General features: G+C 36.3%; 1 protein-coding gene across 7 annotated transcripts in view; it reads right to left on the reverse strand.

Moving 5' to 3' along the window:
* Nucleotides 1–21355, reverse strand: part of esrrga (estrogen-related receptor gamma a) — a 256814-nt gene that overhangs the window by 26446 nt on the left and 209013 nt on the right. For all 7 annotated transcript variants that reach the window (XM_034018872.3, XM_059025329.1, XM_034018875.3 and 4 more), the window contains one exon: nucleotides 4060–4170. In XM_034018872.3, coding sequence (XP_033874763.1) covers nucleotides 4060–4170 — 111 coding nt within the window. The remainder of the gene's footprint in view (nucleotides 1–4059; nucleotides 4171–21355) is intronic.

Here is a 21355-nt window from a genome sequence, read left to right on the forward strand (position 1 = left end):
TGCTCCTCTTTCACTCTGTGACATGAGGTAGCAACCCATTAAAATGTTAGCAAACACCCACTGACTTTTATATCCTTCTCACTACTTACTAATGTTGCCTCCTGTGTGTACTCTGTATTGTTTGGATATTTTTATCCACATGTCTGGGTCATTAATCAACTAGGGGGTAAGCTCACCACTCGATCAGAGAATACCTTCATTTGTATCTTTTGAATGTCATATTGCAGGGCACTTCTGTGGAAATAAAAGTCCCTCTCAACCACAGCTGTTGCTGATACAGATAAATCAGCAACAGGGTTGTGGGTGACTTTTATACACGTAGAAGTGCACAGCAATATAACATAACATCAGACATTTTATATTAAGAACACTTTAGAAACCAAGGAAAATCTCCCAGGCTACATCTGAATCAAAGACCCCCCCAAATCTGTAAATGTATGTTAGGAAAAAAAAAAATACTAATTAGATAAAGTAGATCAAATGAACACAACACAAAGTTATTTGTGTGCAGTTAAACGTGTACAGCCAAATAAATCTTTTTCAAAGCATCTTGCTACCAGCACTGAAATTATTAATGGAATTAATATGAACAATAATAAATCTCATGACTGGAGGGGTTTTAATTAGATATAAGTAAACATATCACTTCTTGTCTTTCAATTTTTATCCCCATGTAATTTGTCAATGTGTTTGATGTATGTATGTATGTATGTATGTATGTATGTATGTATGTTTGTACCGTAAAACTTCAAATAATTGCCGGGTCTCATGTAATCGCCTGTCTCTTATACATGCCACATCTCCTGGCAAATACTGTAAATAAACGCCAGGTCTCTATTAAACGCCGGGTCTCTATTAAACGCCGGGTCTCTATTAAACGCTGGGTCTCTATTAAACGCCGGGTCTCTATTAAACGCCGGGTCTCTATTAAACGCCGGGTCTCTATTAAACGCTGGGTCTCTATTAAACGCCGGGTCTCTATTAAACGCCGGGTCTCTATTAAACGCCGGGTCTCTATTAAACGTCGGGTCTCTATTAAACGCCAGGTCTCTGTCACTGCCATTGAAACTGAGGAAGATGAAGAGGAGCTTGAGCGTAATGAACTGCTAATAAGTGACAGCGATGAAAGTGACTCTCAGGATTAATAAATAATAATAATAGAAAACGTAATTTAAGGTAGGCCTACATGTAATGCATATTTGTTTAATGCAGTTATTACATTATTAAAAGTTTTGATCATTTTAAGCGTTCTGAAAGTAGGCCAGATACAAACCTCTTGGTGTATTTTAACGTGTTTTGTTGTATTAACAATGTACAAGTTTGAGATTAAACAATACATTATTTTTGATAATGATACTTATTGATTTTATTGTTCATTTTTAAAAACATTTTAGAAGTTTGTATTATTATTATTATTATTATTATTATTATTATTATTATTATTATTATTATTATTATTATTATTATTATTATTATTATTATTGTGCTGTAGGCGTAGCTTACATGCCTGTGTTCTTATATGTACAGGGCTGTCTTTTAGTGGATTTAACTGTTATAATAATAATAATAATAATAATAATAATAATAATAATAATAATAATAATAAGTATTATTATTATTATTATTATTATTAACAATGGTAGATCTAATTCTGTTTTTAAATACAAATTCGTACTTCTGCTTGTTCATTTTCCATTTTTTGCATACCGTATCCTTGTTAACCAGTGCATATAAATCGCTTTATACTTGAGGATGTACAATACAATGTTATTTTGTTATAAAACAAAACTTACTTAGTTCCCACTGACACACAACCTTTTAACACAGTTGCTGTAATGTTTAAATTGAGTTACGATGTTGCTACAAGGTTGTGAGTTAGCAGTTTCTCAGTGACTGCTTGAAGCATGTGAAGCTAGTGATCTCAAATAAACTGCCGGTCTCCAATACGCACCAGGTTTGCTGGCAAATATTGTAAATAAATGCCAGAGGCATTTAATTGAGTTTTACGGTATATATGTATGTATGTATGTATATGTTTTGATGTGTGGATGTTAGGAAAAAAATGACCACTGTACAAATGTTTTAAATAATCTTTCAATATAAATCAAACAACAGTTTCTCTTACTATATACTAAAAGGTGTTTATAGTATAAATCTGATAAGTGCTACATTTGCCTCTATTTACAGAACAGGAAAACAGCTTGGACGCTCAATACTGTTGGTTTGATGTCTCTGATAGATTGGTTTAATCTGGATTATTTCTTTTACTTTTTTTAGGAGGGTGGTGGGGAGGTAATCATCCCTAAAAAAAAAACTAATTCATTTTGAGCTTTTAAAATTATGCTCGAAATAACCTTAATATTTAACAGATTGAATTTAGCAAATTACTACTATATATACAGTACTGTGCAAAAGTTTTAGGCAGGTGTGAAAAAATGCTGTAAAGTAAGAATGCTTTCAAAAATAGACATGTTAATAGATTATATTTATCAATTAACTAAATGCAAAGTGAGTGAACAGAAGAAAAATCTAAATCAAATCCATATTTGGTGTGACCACCCTCTGCCTTCAAAACAGCATCAATTCTTCTAGGTACACTTGCACAAAGTCAGAGATTTTGTAGGCATATAGTCAGGTGTATGATTAAACAATTATACCAAACAGGTGCTAATGATCATCAATTCAATATGTAGGTTGAAACACAATCATTAACTGAAACAGAAACAGCTGTGTAGGAGGAATAAAACTGGGTGAGGAACAGCCAAACTCAGCTAACAAGGTGAGGTTGCTGAAGACAGTTTACTGTCAAAAGTCATACACCATGGCAAGACTGAGCACAGCAACAAGACACAAGGTAGTTATACTGCATCAGCAAGGTCTCTCCCAGGCAGAAATTTCAAGGCAGACAGGGGTTTCCAGATGTGCTGTCCATCATGCAATACCATCAGGGAGGCATCTGATTGGCCCCAAATTTATTCTGCAGCATGACAACGACCCCAAACATACAGCGAAAGTCATTAAGAACTATCTTCAGCGTAAAGAAGAACAAGGAGTCCTGGAAGTGATGGTATGGCCCCCACAGAGCCCTGATCTCAACATCATCGAGTCTGTCTGGGATTACATGAAGAGAGAGAAGCAACTGAGGCTGCCTAAATCCACAGAAGAACTGTGGTTAGTTCTCAAAGATGTTTGGGCCAACCTACCTGCCGAGTTCCTTCAAAAACTGTGTGCAAGTGTACCTAGAAGAATTGATGCTGTTTTGAAGGCAAAGGGTGGTCACACCAAATATTGATTTGATGTAGATTTTTCTTCTGTTCACTCACTTTGCATTTTGTTAATTGATAAATATAAACTATTAACACGTCTATTTTTGAAAGCATTCTTACTTTACAGCATTTCTTCACACCTGCCTAAAACTTTTGCACAGTACTGTATATATATATTTTTTTAATCCTTGATTACACTATCTTATTTATTTATACTCTGGCTTTATTCAGTAAAATCAGTTTTGACCATGAATAGCAGTCTTTATTAGCACATAGAATGTTGGAATATCAGTGAACAACAGCATATTTAGTGCTCCTGACAGATGAGGGATGCAGCATTAGAAAGAAATTGGTATTATGTAAGTGTTCCCACAAAGCCCTTCTAATTAACCTGAAGGCTGAGGCAAAGGACCATTCCTGCCTTTCAGTGCTGGGCTTCACCTATGCAAGGACCCCTAAGTGTTTCAAATTGAGTTAAATAATGGTGGGTTTTTGAGTCCAGCAGTGACAAGCAAATTAATTTTGTATGTGAAACTAAGATGGATTTGAACTCTGGTCTCTGGAGGTGAAAGGCTACTGAATTGAAACACCAAGGCAAGGATTTTGTGTTAAGTTACATTTTGCCAAAAGCACTAATATGCTCCTCAACTGGAATTTAAAACACATACTCACTGCCCTAATATGAGCTTTGCATTTTAATAGCCCCTTTTATGGAAGTGTATTTGAATGTATATGAGAGTATGTGTGATTCTGTACAGGGGGTGGGGTAAAAAGAATCAACAGGTGTTCTTACATGGCTTTTTGGCTGGCTGCACCAGCTGTGGGTTCAAATATGGGCTGTTATCAGCATCTATCCGGCGCTTGTACTTCTGGCGCCCCCCACGTACTCTGTCTAGACGCACACCTAGAAAAAAAAAAGAGAAGTGTTAATGACAACCATTGGACTACACCACTTTTATAGTCCCCATAAATGCCAAATACAGGAAAGAACTAGATTACTCCTGCACATTCCTAACTACTTGATAGCACACTGCAAACTTTGTATTGAATACATCAGAATGGTACTTATATCATTATTAATTATTGGTAGTTGTGGTCCATACAAGAGGAAAGGGGACTTAATACAGCTGTAAACAATCTGTTAAGTATCAGTTTAATAGAACATCACACGGCGTCATTTGCAGTACATCTCATTTACGTGAGATAAAGCTTCATTTCCTGTATGAAAGCTCAAAGCCTTCAGTAGCTCTTCTCAAAACATCAGGCTGACTTTCTCTGTTGTGGCAGATGGAGGCCACATTTTCCTTTAAATGACACACCGAGAGAACTCCAGGCATCAATAGGTACAATCCTTTTTAGTTTTTTCTTTCCAAAACATCAATTAGATAGATGCCAATACATTCAAGCTTGACCATCAGGAGCACTGGACGTGGCTGGGTTATTTATTGTGTTGCTATGGTTGTAAAAACACATTCAATTGTGTTTTTCTACCCGCTCAAATTGGAACAGTGCCTTAAAGACCTATCTATCCTTTTAATTAATTGACATACTAAGAAACCCTAATTTAATTATACAAACCTCTCTTGGGACAAGTAGCTCACTTGGAAACCAGTTAAAGGTGGCTCTAGCCACATTTTAGTAAGCACAAAACAAAACAGCTGTGTAGGAATTGATGAAAGAGATATATATATATATATATATATATATATATATATATATATATATACACGAGAATAGACTGGGTCTTGAAAAGATGTCACATATCTGACATAACTATTTAATATAGAAAAACTGTCATATATTGACAACTTAACATCTTAACAAGCTCACCTAGTAAATGAATCTGCATGGAGACATACTGTTAACTACCAAGGGAAAGATTTGCCATGCTAATTCACAGCTATTATCATGCTTTTGCCCCTTTTGTAATACCATCAAGCGTACCCGAAGCGGCACCTTATCCCTCCCCACAATGTGTGCATCTGTTCATGGGCTAATACTGGTAAGATTTATGAACATTTTATTAGAGAGATCGTGTTACTAATACTACAGCTCAATTTAGACTAGTACGCTTTGTGTATTCCACCACTGCTCTGAAATAGATGCATCTCTGAAGAAGCTTATATATCATGCCCAAATCCTTTCAGGATGAACAGGAACATGCTAAAGCTGGATATCAACACTGATTAAAAAAGTATTCAAAATCTTTGCTAAAAAAATTGAATTCTGAATAAGCTATTCTGCTCTATGAGGTTCAGGGAGACACCGTTGCATTTGTATCTAAGGCCTCTTACATGAATATTCACAACTCATTAAGCAGCAATCTTGCCTCTGTCACTGTTTCAAATCCTTACTGTCGATTAACTGAACATGCCCTAACTAACATGATTATCAAAAACGATTGTGATTCCTTTTGTTTTTGTTTTTAATATATTATTTTAAAAATGTAGTTGTCGCCAATGGATTTTTACCCAATTTTTTAGCGATTTAGAATCGGCAATTGTATGTATTGATCTCGGTCCACCGCTGCAACCCCCCGTGCTGACTTTGCGAAATGGCGGCAGACACACGTGCCCTGCCAAGCTATCTTTTTCCAACTGCAAGTCCACAGCGAAGCCATCAGACCTATAGTGCCAGAGGACAACACTGATCTGAATGGCTCCACAGCCGACCCACAGAAGTCGCTGGTGCGCGGTGAACTGAGGATTTCCCTGCCGATCTGAGCCCTCCCTACCCGGGCGACGCTTGGCCAATTGTGCGCTGCCCCCAGAGAACTCCAGGTCACTGGGTGGCAAATGACATGGATACGAACCAGCGATCACCAGGCTATAGGGCGCATCCTGCACTCCACGTGGAGTCCCTGTGTTTTTACTTCCAAGCAAAATATTTAGCACATTTCCCCCATAAAACAACCCAGTATTATTAAAAGCTTATCCTACCTAACTGCCCAGTCCCTGACCACATTCCGGCGCCTCCTTAAGACTCACCTCTTCAAACAGCACCTGTAGAACTCCTCTGTTTGTAACCTGGGACACTATCACCCTTCATTTAAAAGTGCTTTATTTTGCTCTTATCTGCCCCCTATTTTACTGCATTTAATCATGTACTTCAGAATACTGTAATCTGCCAAGTGTTTAACCTGTAGTATTTTGTATTTAATCATCTCCTGATGTAACTATCACTATTTAATCATATCCTGATGTAACTATCACTATTATCTGCTGTATTATTGAATTGTGGTTTGTCACACTTGAACAAAAGTTATTGTATTTCTTGTTCTTATTGTATTACTTGTATTGTAACACTTGAAATGTATTTGCTTACGATTGTAAGTCGCCCTGGATAAGGGCGTCTGCTAAGAAATAAATAATAATAATAATAATAATAATAATAATAATAATAATAATAATAATAATAATAATAATAATAATAATAATAAATACTGCCACCAGAATATATTGCACAAACCACAAAGTCCTAAGATGAGAACAACAAACTTGTTTCACTTGTGGTCAAAGACAGCTACAAGGCTTATGTCAAAAGAAATGAAAAGTAGGGCTTTGAAAGCATTTCCGTCCCGTATGGCAGGGAATATAGTCCGCTTTCATAAAGATACTACAGTGACCAAAGCAAATAGGATTAACATTGTGATTAACAGGTGCTCCAAAGGGTAACAGTCTATTGACATAAAGAGTGTACTGCAGCTGAGACTTCTGGAGTAGCTGTTCCATGTGCTGGAATGCCAGACACTCTGCTGGCTAATGCAGAGCTAGAGGGCCCCAACTGAAGCTAGTCATGTGCAATTACACTTTCAATGTTTGCAGTTCCAAGAACAGAATATTAAATCTAGATTTTGCCTGGTAGATACAACTCCATAACTGGGACCCAACAATTCTTATGTCTACAGTCCAATATTACAAGTCATAATGTATGTAATGCTTTAAGCTGTGTATTACAATATTTTTCTCTGGTGACTCTTATTTTATCCCAACAGTTTCTAAAAAGTGGTATTCTGGTACTATTTTATTAAATAAATTTATGCAAACTGTCAGAAACAGAATCTAATACAAAATACACCTTGTTTTTCCATGTATGTATATTGTATAAAATAGTTACAAGAAACTGGATTCTGCATGTGACCTGCCTGTATTACAGGGTTATGTCAACTTGTTTGCACTCTGAATAGTTAACACAGGGCCCTTATGAAAAGCAGTCTTTAATGTAGAACTGCAAGACAGCTTTGTAATGGGGATCACACAGTTTACTTGGAGCAAAAGATGAGCCTTCCACAATTGCCTCACTTGAGTGAGCTCAGTTTCGTGGCTCTGGAAGACAGCAGATTGCTTTTCTTTAAGATAATAAATAACATGCCAGTTATTGCCTGAAATTTATCTTTTGATTACTTTCACATGTGAGCAGTAACATGTCCATCCCAAGTCGTTATAGATGTCCTCTCATTGTCAGCGCTAATGCCTGAGGTAGTGAGAGACTGTTATCCAAAGCTACAGAAAGGGAAAAAAACACAAAATGAAAGAAATTCATCTCAACCCCTTATAAATCCTGGGCAGATTACAAGACACAACTTTTACTGTTTTAATTAAGTCTGCAGATAGACCTATTGTTTGGTGCTGTTATTGCTGGACCGCTACATTTTAAATTATCCCCATTTTACTAGAACCTCACAGATGACCATAAAATGTTACAGGGCTTGTTTTGAATTTCATAGGTGTCGTGGAATCCCTCAAGGCGTCTGCTGGAATTTATAGGGGCTGTTGTGGTAACAATCTGCTATCAGGATGTTCTCTAACTAAAACAAAGCGAATTAAGCAAATTTCACCCTCACAAATATTTAAAGGTAATATCATACCATACTGCTTGCAGACCATTTACAATTTCAAATACAGTAAGCTTTGTCACTTTTGCTATGCTTCATATACCAACATCACTACATATCTGTTGACCCCAGATATGAATTTGACATTCTTCACCAGAATGCAAGATAAAAATAAGTAAACCATGAAGATGTCGTTCCTTTAGAGGACTACAAAAAGAAAAAAGGCAGCCACTGACTTCTAAGAATATATTGACCACCATGCTAGAAAAATTAAGTAAAACATGATTGGAATTATCAGTATTTTAATCACCTCAGATTACGAAGTTACTAAAATCCATAAAAAAATGCAGGCATATGAAAGCTTAATAAAACAAACAAACAAACAAAAACATTCTACACTAATTTGAATTGACATGTTATCTAGCCCATAGCTCCTACTTGTAAAGAGACATTGACAACCAAATAACATAAACCCACAGATTCTCATCTACATGGCACAACAGGAAACATGAGTCTCAACTGGTTAAACGTCTTCACAATATAAATGAACAGGGACAAAAGTGTGGCAAATGTTTAGTTTTTATTAGATAACCAAATAAACATTCTTTTATACCCTTGACACTAAAAAGATCAATGAACTCCCAAATGGTTGAGCAATTCTAGGCATTCTTTTTTTTTACCCACAAACACTGCACTTCTTTCAAACACACAGATTTCAAGAAAATAATCTTTAGGCCTGAGGTATAATATAGAATACAGCAAGTCGGGCATCTCTTGCAAATATGCCCATCTCCAATGTGAAAAAGACTAGAAAATGTGATCTGCTGAGCTCCACTGACATAAAGCATGTTTACTGCTATTGTTTGCCTTGAACGCTCTCGGTTTCTGTCACTTTATCATGCATACACATGTTCCATTACTGCCCAGCTTAATAAAGACTTCTGTCACCATGCTAGCTTTTCATCTTTACAATGTCTCTCTCACCCTGCCTCTCTCTCGCTCCTCTCTTCTGATAAGGCTGCCAGCTACACTCTCTGTAAATGAGCTCATACTCGCACTTTATTTCTGCTTGTGAAAACAAAGGGGGTCCCCCTGCACTCAGCCTCGAAGCCTTCGATGCCTTCAAAGCAAAACCTGCCCATTCAGAAAGAATTTTAATCAAGCTGGGAGCTAAGCCTTGAAATTACAAGCTAGGTGTAAAGCGAAATGCAGGAAGGCAGTTTTTAGTGAAGACTGAATACTCTGGAAAGCTAGTGGGAGGATGCAAGAAAATTGTTTATTACTTATGAATGTGTGTTGATTTTTTTGTTTTTTTGTTAACAGTTGCCTTAGTGCCTTAGTTTTAATATTTTATTAAGTATTGTAGTTGGCGTTATATTGACTGGCACATATAACCTTTTTATAATACCTTGAGGAAAAAAATAAATTGCTAAACAGTACAAAGGGGTTTGCAAATCTGACAATAAAAAGCAATGGGCAAATGCTCCAGACTCTTTATATTATTGTAGCATTATTTCATTTCAAATTACCTACAAATTCAGCATGCAAAATCAGCCCAGAATTGGTCATAATGCAGAATGGAGTTTGGCAATTTCCACATTCCTGTGAGTTTGAGCAATATTTTTTTGCTAGTGATATAAAGAAATTATAGTCGAAGAATCTTCTAATTGTAAGCCAGATTTTAGGGGTAAATTGTCCTTCAGGCAAATACATGTCGTTTTCCTTTAAGGTCCTAGGTTTAAATCCGGCTCAGATAAAAGTTAAATGAGTTTGGTGGTTTCAGCTTAGGCCCCTAACAGGCATTTTTTTTCACTCCACAATACTACCACACAATTAGGCACAATTAACAATTTCTGCTTGAGAGGGCCTAAGACTGAATGGCACAGGGAGTTCAGGTTAGGACTGACTTGCGCTTAAAGAGTTGTGAAGGGGCCTGTTGTCTTTGTGGCTGCCTATAACCAGAGTCTATTGCTTTCCAAAATTCAAAGCAAAAAAAGGGACATTTCACTTTAAAACATATATTGCAATATCATACTTTAGATTCTGTAAAGTAATTTTAACTAGAACAACCATAAAATAGTTCAGTGCTTCAGAACATACATCACTGTAGTCTATCTTCCTGTCATTTCTCACTGTTGTGTGCCTACCCTGGTCCAACTTCTCTGTTGAAGAAAATTGGCTCTTCAAAATAAAAATAAAAAACTGCACTTTTAATTAAAAAAAAAAAAAAACTCATGTAGTGAAAAGGGTTGCTGACGGGACCAGCACCGTGCTTGCAGCCTGCTGTGGATTAGAGTGTATGGCATGGTGCTGAGTGTTTGCTAATGCACAAGCTGCCTTTCCCCCCTACAAATCAGGAACAAATTTGTTTCTTAATGTTCTCATATGCAGCATTGCTTCCAACAAAGCAAGGCTCAAAGGCTGTTAAGAGATTTGAAGTGCTTGTTTGTTTTGTCCTTTAATTAGATGCACATGGTGAAATTGCAGCATGTAATAACAGACAAACAAATTCAACACGCTGAGTTCTGCGCTTCAAGCTGTAAAAGGCTGTCCATTTAGAGACCTGAAACAGGGCCTGAATTCTAAGTGTGAGGATTTGGGATTTGAGTCAGAATAAAAAGATTTGAAAGATTAAAGATTTAAAAAACAAGCTTTTTAACTTAAAGGAAATACATAAAAGAAGACATACAAAGGGAAGATATTTTTGTAGGTTTCTGTTAGCCTGCTTTTTAAATGCACTGCTTTACATTCTGGTTAGGAAGTTTGCTTATATGGGATGTTATCAAGCCAAATATTGGAGACAACACTTTGAATTTCTGATCATGCAAAGTACATGATTTCCCCTTGCCCAATTGTTCACTAGATTTAGATTTGCATTTCATGAAAATCTGCTGACCACCACTGACTAAACAGACGTGACTTCTTTGACAAGCAACACTGTCTCTGCTTTAAGGACTGTGGGCAATGGCCAGTCCCCCCCCTCACACACACACACACTGATGGCAGCACCAAACCCTCTTACCAGTCAATACTTCTTTTGAGAGCACTGAGGAGTCCTATTAATTACTGTAAATGGTAATAAAGATCTCTATTTTAACTGATTATTTAAGTATTCTTTCGTTGATTTACTTTTCCTTCGCAGCTTCCATTCTTTACCTAACTACAGAGGCACATTTGCTATAAATCACTTTGGGTGATTAAATGACAGATACATCAGAACACAAATCGCAGGAAAAGTCTGTAAAACAAGTAGGAGAGATGTGGGAATATGGTATAATAATAACATAATATGCTATGTTTAACTCAATACATACTGTGTTTAACCCTTGGCCTTAAGAGGTTGAAGTCCAAATCCCAGGACTCACTCAGACCAGGAACTCACCTGCAGAAGCAAGGTCTGATCCAAATTACAAAGCCACCTCATTTTTTATGCCAAGGAGGAGGTTGAATAAATGACTGCTATGACTAATGACTGGCCAACCTTAGAGCTCACTAACGGTCAGGAATGGTCAGTCATTGTAGGGAAGCTAACTATGTTATCAGGGTGACCATAGCATGAATTTCATTATAATAGATTCAGTAATCATTAGCCCTATGAATTGCAGTGTCTCTTCACCTTCTACCAAGGTTTCAATGTCTCTGCCTATGATGCTTTTCATTTTTCCATATTGTGGTGATATGATATTCAAGTTGAATGCCATTGCCATGGCTCAGAATTAACACCGAGGTGTGCCGTGACTGTTTTGTGTTTTATTGAATAGAATAATATCCATAAAAAGAATGTGCAACATAACATAAGGAGGGCTGAACAATCAGAGAACTGTTTCACTGGGATCATTATTGCCTGAACACTGATGATGTCAGAAACCAGACCTTGGACCCTTAAAATTCAGGTTTAAAATTATAGTTTTCTGTAATATAAAACTGAGCAACCTAGCAAAGCTTTAACATTGGATTTTGATGAAAAAGAAACCAAAATATTTTTATAAGCTCATCCCCTTATATTCAAATTAAAAGTTACGGATTAAAAACCTCTGTGAGTGTGTGAGTGTTTAGGCGCCAGGATTCAAATCTTGACTGACAGCAAAACCTCAACGAGTCTATCAAGTTCTTCCTTGTGCATACAGTCATCTATCAGGAATACAAAATGTCATTACATTTCCAGGTTCCAGCTTCTTTACCTTTTAGTAAGCTGTATTTACTGACTTTCAAATTTGGCAGATACTACAAAATCCATTATGACGTGACTATCTGTGTCTGCTGTGTCTAGGGGGGGAATAATTATCTGTGCCTGTGGGCCCCAAGACATGTTAATAATTAAAAAAACTTGGAAATAGTAATTGTAAGGTCCTGGAATGGCTTATGTTCAAAAGCTGCCACACCATTAGAAGGCTTACATGCAAATTAAGTTGCTATAGAATACAAAGCATTACCTGCACAAAGACATGATTTAACCACCCAACATCCAGTAATATAGTTGTAACTGTGGGGGAGCGTACACTGTGGCTACCCACTCTACTACTTGCTGGGGTACATTCAGAGGGTGGGGTGAATACATAAAGCAAAGGCTTGAGAAACAACAGCCTTCAAAAATTATATTAGTCAGCACATTTCCCATCTCTCCTCATCTGTTCTTACAAAGACTGCACTTAATAAAGCTTGGCCTTAAAAAGCTAATTTATTCTCCAGAAAATTAACTCAGTTTCATCCCTGACTAATGATGTAATCTAAATGAATCAAATTAAAAACTGAAAATTATATTTCCAAAGACCAAGAAAAAAAAGTGACCATTTCCAGTTAACAAATTATCCTTTGAAATATTAAAAGATGACCATGAGAAGCTTGTGATACTAATGAAATGTGTCTGGGCTTCGCTGCTTATCTAAAAGGGAAGGGGGGCTGGTGTACACATTGTTAACAATAAAGTCCCAAGAGGTCTCCATGCACAAGGCCTTCACTTAGTCTTGTGCTTTAATTATTGCGTCACTAGCGTTAGAAGACCCAAACTTACTCCTTTGTCAAGTACAATGACAGGCTATCAAGAATGATGTGTCTAAATTGAAGTAAAATACAAAATAAACTAAAGTGTAAAAAAGTATTCAAGGCTGCAGTCAGTGCTCTTCTATTGTCTGATGTTGACAAATTTAAATGATTTACATTTTGACACCCAAAAGGTAATATCACTGCCTTTAATGGTATATAAATGCACTGCTGGCAAATCAATTGCTCATTTAATGGACAAATTGATCCATGTAAATTATAATTTTGAATTAAGAAATGATGCTGAATCCTCTTTTCTGGACTACAGTCTGGTAAACACTTGGAAGTTAGTTAGGAATCCGTTTGCAGTGGAATAACGCATAAAAATATGGATTTTCTATGTTGTCTGATATTTTTTTAGCAGTGAGGCTTTTTTTGTTTGTTTAATAACCAAATCAATACACTTATCATATATAATCATCAACACAGGCAATTTTGCTATAAATGTACGTAAACAAACTTGTGTGTGGGGGGGGGGGGGGGCTCAATTTTAGCCATTTATTTTAATTGCGGAATAACGCAGATTTTTTTTTCTGATCCCTGGTTATCATGCTTCTTTTCTCTGGACCAGCCTGACACAAAGCAGTCCACATATTCCTGCTGCAGCACAACACAATCAATGCGTTCTCTGTTTCAACTGGTATTCTTATTATGCTTTTCTTGATTTGTTTTTATGATTTGTTTATTAGGCAACTCTACGAGCTACATTTGCTTACTTGGGTATTACACTAGCAGACCACATATCTACAGGACAGTAGACAATGAGGCACTTGCTCATGCACTGAGGCTAAGCAACGTGTAAGAGAGTGTAAATAAAAATTATTTGTATGATTTTAACTGAAGCCCGTGCCTCTGGTGCCTCATAGCTGGCTACGGCCTTGATCTGATTTAAGTATATTACCTAGTTCTTAATGTATATTCATAACTGTAATGCATTAGGCCCTCTTTGAATAAAAAGCATTGACCCAAGAGCAAATTTTTGACAACAGAATTTAAATACAAATACACACGTGTCATTTTAGCAAATGTTTTTTGGAAACACGGAGTATAAGAAGTCCTGAAACTGCACTTTTGCTCCCTGTGACTCATCGTGTTTACAAGGGGACATTAGGCAATTACTAATATTAAACTCCAATAGAAACATTTTCAATTTCCATAAATTGCAAAGAAATGCTATTGCAACATCATCAGATGAGTTGCTTTCTGACTTTGTAATGAAACACAGCATCTAACTGGGAAGTTTGCGCTGTGCCATATAAAGTATTATCTTGTTTGTGTTTTTTAACATTATAAAGGTGCATTTCAAAGGTACATTATGTTGGGAAATAGGAAGAACATTCTTGTAGAAGAATTTGCAAGAAGGTGATGCTTTAGCAAACTATCTGTAGTACTGTATGTTAATTCAAAAGAGACAGATGTAGGTGCACAAAACAGATATAAATATGACTGGATGTGTCGCCAAGCAACTAACTATACAGCAGTAAAGATCTGTTTCAATAAATGCTGAAAGCCTTTTTTTTTATAATTTCATCATGGTTAAAAAACAAATCTGTCAAGTGGGTTCCTCGCTGCACATGGATACAATAGAAAATATTAAGCATTCTGTCATAGTATACACAGGCATGTTTGTTAAAAAAATATATGAAAAACTTGTTTTTAGCTGACTAATTATCTGGCAAAAATAAAATAATTATATGCTTAAAGCTGTTGATACAAAGCTTAAAAAGCTTGCATTATAATTTACATTAAAATTGTCTGTGTGTAATGGAACTTGACTGCCGCATATGCATGAAACAGAAAAGTCTGTGTTAATCATATTGTGTGTAAATTAATATTGAAATAAAATTAACATGAACTGAGGAGGTCTTTTTACAAAAATAACAGAATCTTTCAAAGACAATATATTTATAGACAGTACTATGTTTTCTTTACTTGTGGTACCAATAATGAAACTGTAAAACAACAGCATGGCTCTCTTAAAGCTGCACAAGAACAAAATATATTAGGGGATTTATAATAATTGGCTGAGTTATACTGCTTAGTATTAGACTTTTTTCTTTTATTTTAAGTGAAATCAGCAGCTGTTATATCTGCTCCTGCAGTGTCTCCCCATTGTAAATTCAATAATACAAGAGGGTTCTTAACAGCAGCCGAGGTGACTGATTGGCAGGGTGATATGTTTAGACAATGCTCAGTATTTAACTGAATTTACAGAAGGCCCAGCCCAGCCAGAGTTGTAAATGTGAGAAACTAATACAGATTTAAACATGTACAATGGACTAAATCTGTTTGCACTTGCCACCAAACCATGTTTAGTTAACTTGTTTAAAGTAACACTGTGTCTTTTTAAATACATTTTTCTAGAAAGGGGTCCACCTTCACGCCTACTTATGATCAAACCTTCTCTGTCTTTATCACATTTTATATTTTATTGCCATTTCTTTTTCGAAAGGAAATAAAAACACTGTTTACCAAGGACCATATTAAATAGACCTTTTATATATATATATTTTTTTACTTCATTAGGCCTCACGTAGTTGTTGTTTTTAATACCTGCTATTTAAATAGATTGACAATATACATTTAACACTGTGTATAGTGTACATTTTTTGCCTCTACTGTACATTATGCCATACACATTTAAAAAGATGCCAATTTTTTCATTGCTTTCTAGAAAAACAAATACAATTATTTATAGTACTACTTAATTTATCACTTTGTATAACACACCTTAAAAGATAATTCAGTAGTGTGCACTGATATCTATTCACAGTTATCTCCCCAATAAATGAATAAATCAAGAATGTGCATGGCTATGTGTATCCAAAATATACATTAATGTTCACTTTTAAATACAATACAGAACAATATGTGTGTGTTTAACAAACATCAATACAAATATACTAGCTTAACTGCACATTCATAAATTTAACTATTAAGATTGTATTACAATCCTAAAATATCAACTCCCTCCTGTTTTGACTGGAGCATTTTCAGAGCAATAACAGTGCCTTTATGTTTCCCTATTAACGTTTGTTTTGTTCAAAGAGCACAAAACATTAGCTTGCATTATACAGAAAACAGCTGACATGTTAGTCCCTGCATGCAGATGGTACTGCCTGCTCCTTGCAGGTACACGCAGTTCAAAACATGAAAAGCAGATTTCAATCACAATGACGAGAGTCAAAGAAGTGAGTCACTGAGGGACCTGTTATAATCAAAACGGATCGAGCAACCAAACCTTCAACCTGCTTTGGGTTAGGTGTGCAAACCTTGTGTCTATACCTCGAATGGAAAAGAAAAAAAAAAGAAAGTGTGCGGTCAGCTCCCCAGTATCAAATAGAGAAGATTTATGCTTCCATGCCGACTGACGGCCGATTAAATTAAAACAGATCAGTACTGCAGTCTGTGGGCAGGTGGCTGTCGGCTGCCGTCGGCCTCAGAGCGATTAAATTGCGGCGGAGATGGAGAGCCTTCCGTTCCCGTTGCCGCACTTACAGATCAAACGGTGACAAATGAGATGTTACTGCTCTTGTAAAGCAAGGCTACAATCTGTCAAAGTACAACATAATTTGTGACCTGATGTGGCACCCTCTCTCTCTTTTTTGACGTTTGAATACAGTGATTGCGGCAGAGTCTAGTCCAAATAAGAAAGTGCAGTCAGTTTGCTTCCATGAATTACAGCTTGTTAGTTTAAAATGTGGTTACCCTTCGAGGTGTTTATGGGTTACACGACTGAACCAAGGAATTACATATGCTATTTGCTCAAGTTTTTCAGCTTCCTCAAAAAATGTGATAAATAAAATGACCATTGTGCTATTATCCCTCCCCCCTCCAATAAAATTGGCATGCCATTGATATCATTGCCAAAGATTCTGTAAGTATGATTTTCACTTCCGCTAAAAGCCAACTTAACTCGCTGGATTCAGGCTAATTAGAGCTGTACTGCTTAACTCTATGTCAATCTAAGTCAGTTCTGACTTGGAATGATATGAGTTACGGCAGAAAGAAGATTGTCTTTCTGTAACAGGTATAAAATGTTTAATTTGCTTTGGAGCAAAGGTACACCATTAAGTGGTTATATCTGCTTTAGCGTTGATTTAACTGGTTGATTACTTCCTGGCACGAAGACTTTGTTCCTATTATTGTTATATTTTCTGAGTGATAGACAGTGATATATGTGGGGAAAAATATCACTTATTTCCTTAAGGAAATTTGCAATCTCAAACCTAGATAGACATGCTTAGTGAGCTGTAAAACAGCATTAACATGCACTTCCCCTCCCTTTAACTCTCTTCCCCCATTCACTAACCAGTTCTAACTGGTTTAGTTAAATACCCATATATCCTGCTAGTTAAAAGTGTTCCTATATTAGATACATTTATCAAGCTATTTTAAAAATGCAACAGTTTCAAGCACAATATTAGTTTCCAGTTTGAATATGACATTCATCCAGTAAGACAGCAATGGAAACTTAAGAGTTTTATTGAGGTGCCCGAGAATGTTTTTGCAAACAAAAGTCCTATAATATATCATAAAATTAATATATTAATAGAAAGAGAAATGTTTGAAAACTACCAAAATGTGTGTGTGTATTTTTTTTAATGTAATGAAACCTCAAAATGGGTCTGTTTCTAATAGAGTTAATATTACATACATTACTTCATTGTAAAAAATAAAATAAATAGGCCCTATGAGTAGCCTAACTTGTAGCCTAATTGAATCAGCAGGGAAAAAGGGTTAGGCTGTAAATATGCAGACAGATGCAAGACTAAAAAATAACTGTGCCAGCAGCAGGCAGAACATTTCTTCCAGGTGCAGCTTGCTCCCACTTGTGCTGATGGATCTTCTAGTAAGTGGAAAAGCCTAGCTAGATCCCTGCATCCATATCTGGCATGACCAGTTTGGAAGCTGTCCGGTACTTCACTGTGTTGATTTACCTTTTACTCAGGCCAGGATTTGGAACCTGTCAGCACCTTATTCTTCTGCAGTTCTGAAGGGGGGGGCAGCCCACGAGCCAAGCTAAACCCTCTTGTATTGCCTATTAAAGGCAGGGGCTCACTGAAATGCAGGGCAGTGGGTGGGTGTCAAAAATTCAGTTTAACCAAGCACACAAGCACACCAGCACACCACTGCAGTTAAAAGGTCTGACTGTCTTGTTAGGAGTTCATCATGAGGCGTCAGCTGTAGCTAAATGATTTTTGTTAAGCTGATGTTCTGTTTGCATAATAAAAAGCTACATGTACCCATTAGTAAGACCTCATCTAGAATATTGTGTTCATTTCTGGTCACCTCGCTACAAAAAGGATATTGCTGCTCTAGAAAGAGTGCAAAGAAGAGTGACCAGAATTATTCCGGATTTAAAAGGCATGTAATATGCAGACAGGCTAAAATAATTAAATCTATTCAGTCTTGAATAAAGAAGACTACGCGGTGATCTGATTCAAGCATTCAAAATTCTAAATGTCAACTCAATGGACTTTTTTTTACCTGAAAAAAGGACCAGGAGATTGGATAAAGGGGCATTCAGAACAGAAAATAGGAGGCACTTTTTTACACAGAGAATTGTGGGTGTCTGGAACCAACTCCCCAGTAATGTTGTTGAAGCTGACACCCTGGGATCCTTCAAGAAGCTGCTTGATGAGATTCTGGGATCAATAAGCTACTAACAACCAAACGAGCAAGATGGGCCGAATGGCCTCCTCTCATTTTGTAAACTTTCTTATATAAATTATATTAAAATATTAATTACAAATAAGGCACAAATTAAAACAAAACAAAACAAAACAAAAAAAACCATTATTAACAATCATATTATAGCATATCTTCCATTTCAACCACTGTTACTATTCAGAATTAGAGAGACCTTTTCTTTTTTAAAAGGTAATTTCCATTAGTTGTTGAATAAAAATGTCAAACCCTGGACTGCTCTTCTAAAAGCATCCCACTGCAACAACATCAGGATATCACATATTCCCAGAAGAACAGAAGTCAGATGAACGCAAATGTTCAGAGATGACCGCATGCTATCTGTGTTTTGTGACAGCGTTCTGACTGCAGGAATGCTAGTCTTCCACTCTGCCGCAGCCAGCCCTTGTTGTTCACAGATTACTGTTATCTTGGCTCTTAAGACAGCCCCCCCTCAGACAGCCAAAATTAGACTTTACAATGGCCTGGCGGGCTCTGGATGAACTTGTTGTGCTTTTAAGTAACTACAGAATTGTACTACGTAAGTTATAATAAATGAGTTTCCAGTTTATTCTAGGTGTTTTATTACTAAAGACATGGTGGTTAGAATGATGATGTCTGCTGCTAAGTTTAATTGAACTACAGTGACATCAAACATAAAATACATGGATTAAAGTAACAATAAGTGCACTGCTGACAGCCACTTACAACACTATATCCGGGAAACAGTATCCCCCTAAAATTGTCATATTGTCGTGTTTCAAATATCAGATTGATATTTAGAAGCCTTGCAAAAAAGAATGCAATTGTACATTATCCACATTTCATGAATTATTGGTACCAGAAGATTCTTTGATCTTTTTGTGTATTTACCAGAATTCATAACTGCCTGTGGCAGTGTGAATGAGGGTAAAAGGAGTGAAATCTGGCCTGCCAACAGGTGGAGGCACTAAAGGGAGCTGCTCACATGACCTTACCAAGATGGAGCATGCCTTAAGCATTGGGAAGGGTGCTGACCAGAGCCATACTGATCATTGATGGCGCGAGATATAAATCCAGAACCCCCCCCCCCCCCCCCCCGCAGTCAGCAAATAAAAAAAATTAATAAATAAAGGGCAGAAAAAATCAACAGAACACCAATAGAAACGAAACCTCATTGATGACATGGTCATAGTTTAGAGAGTTGACCAATGCAAATTTAGTGGATATAATGGACATTTTGGTACATAGTACCCATATGAAACCATTTGGAAAACGATCTGACTGTTCTCTCCTAACTGCTCCCCAAAAAAATGTTTAAGCTATTTTACATACACTAAATGTCTGGTTTAAAAATGTTTAGGATTAGACGATGATTATTTAAAATTGGAGGATATTCCGTCCACAAAATAGAAAAAGCTTGGTATCAACACTGCAGGACATCTCTCAAAATGACACACTATCCTTTGACACAGCACAGTCACAATACAATATAGCAAAGGAACTCTTTCAAGTCCTTAAAATGACCACAATATAGCCTAAACACTAATAGCATACGTCCAATTGAATAAATATGATTGCTGTATGCTAAGCCGTAATAAAAAGACCATGAAACTGTCGTGCGCAAATAAAAACGAAAGCATAAAAAACGGGCAAAATTAGCCACAATATAGTATCCAAAAGCTCTTTTACAATAAAACATATAAAGACCATACAGACATCACAGATCACAGAAATAAGAAACAAGCAATAAAATGCATACAATTAAAAAAAAAGAAAAAAGACATTAAAATCAGACAAAATAGCAGGTCACTAATAAAAAACATGACAAAATGTATGCAATAAAATAAAGAACATAAGGCTTTATATTATAGCCTAGTAAAACAGGTGTGTGGTGTCTTTGTAAACACCGATATGATATTAAATAACTTTCACTTTGTATTATAAGCTTTCACAATTATTTTCAGCAAATCAAGAGATCTTGCTAGAAACGCAGGATCGATGAGGAAGGCAGTGCTTCTTGTGTGCTGTTTTTCAACAATTTGTGGGATAGTGTTTAGTTTGTCAGTTTTGGAAGGGAAAAAAAGGGTCAGCTATTGTACAAATTTTTACTTAGTTTATTTTAGAAATGTCATAACTGAATCAACACATGTTATGTGATAACATTTAAAAACATTTTTAAATGCAATCGCCCTTTAAAAACCAGTTGCCACGTCAATTTCAGTTCCCGATGCTGCTTGTCAATTTCAGTAACCAGAGAGCACACGCAGACACAGTACAAGGGGAAAAAATGCGTCGGGAACATTAAATATTAAAAGTATTGGTGAGAAATAAAATAGGCTACTATTCAAGACAAATAACAATGAAGATGGAGTGTGAAAAACACTGGTTATAATTTATATAATACCTTTTTTTCTGGTATGTGGTCGCATTTTTCAAACAATAATGCAAAACAACTACTTGGCGATATACGCTGCAGTCATGCTGCTCAGACCCCCACATTTTATATGAACTGAAGATCTTGTTTGCTAGACGGCTTCCGGAAAAT

Source organism: Acipenser ruthenus, chromosome 6 (genome assembly GCF_902713425.1).
Source record: "Acipenser ruthenus chromosome 6, fAciRut3.2 maternal haplotype, whole genome shotgun sequence".
NCBI classification, from domain to species: Eukaryota; Metazoa; Chordata; class Actinopteri; order Acipenseriformes; family Acipenseridae; genus Acipenser; species Acipenser ruthenus.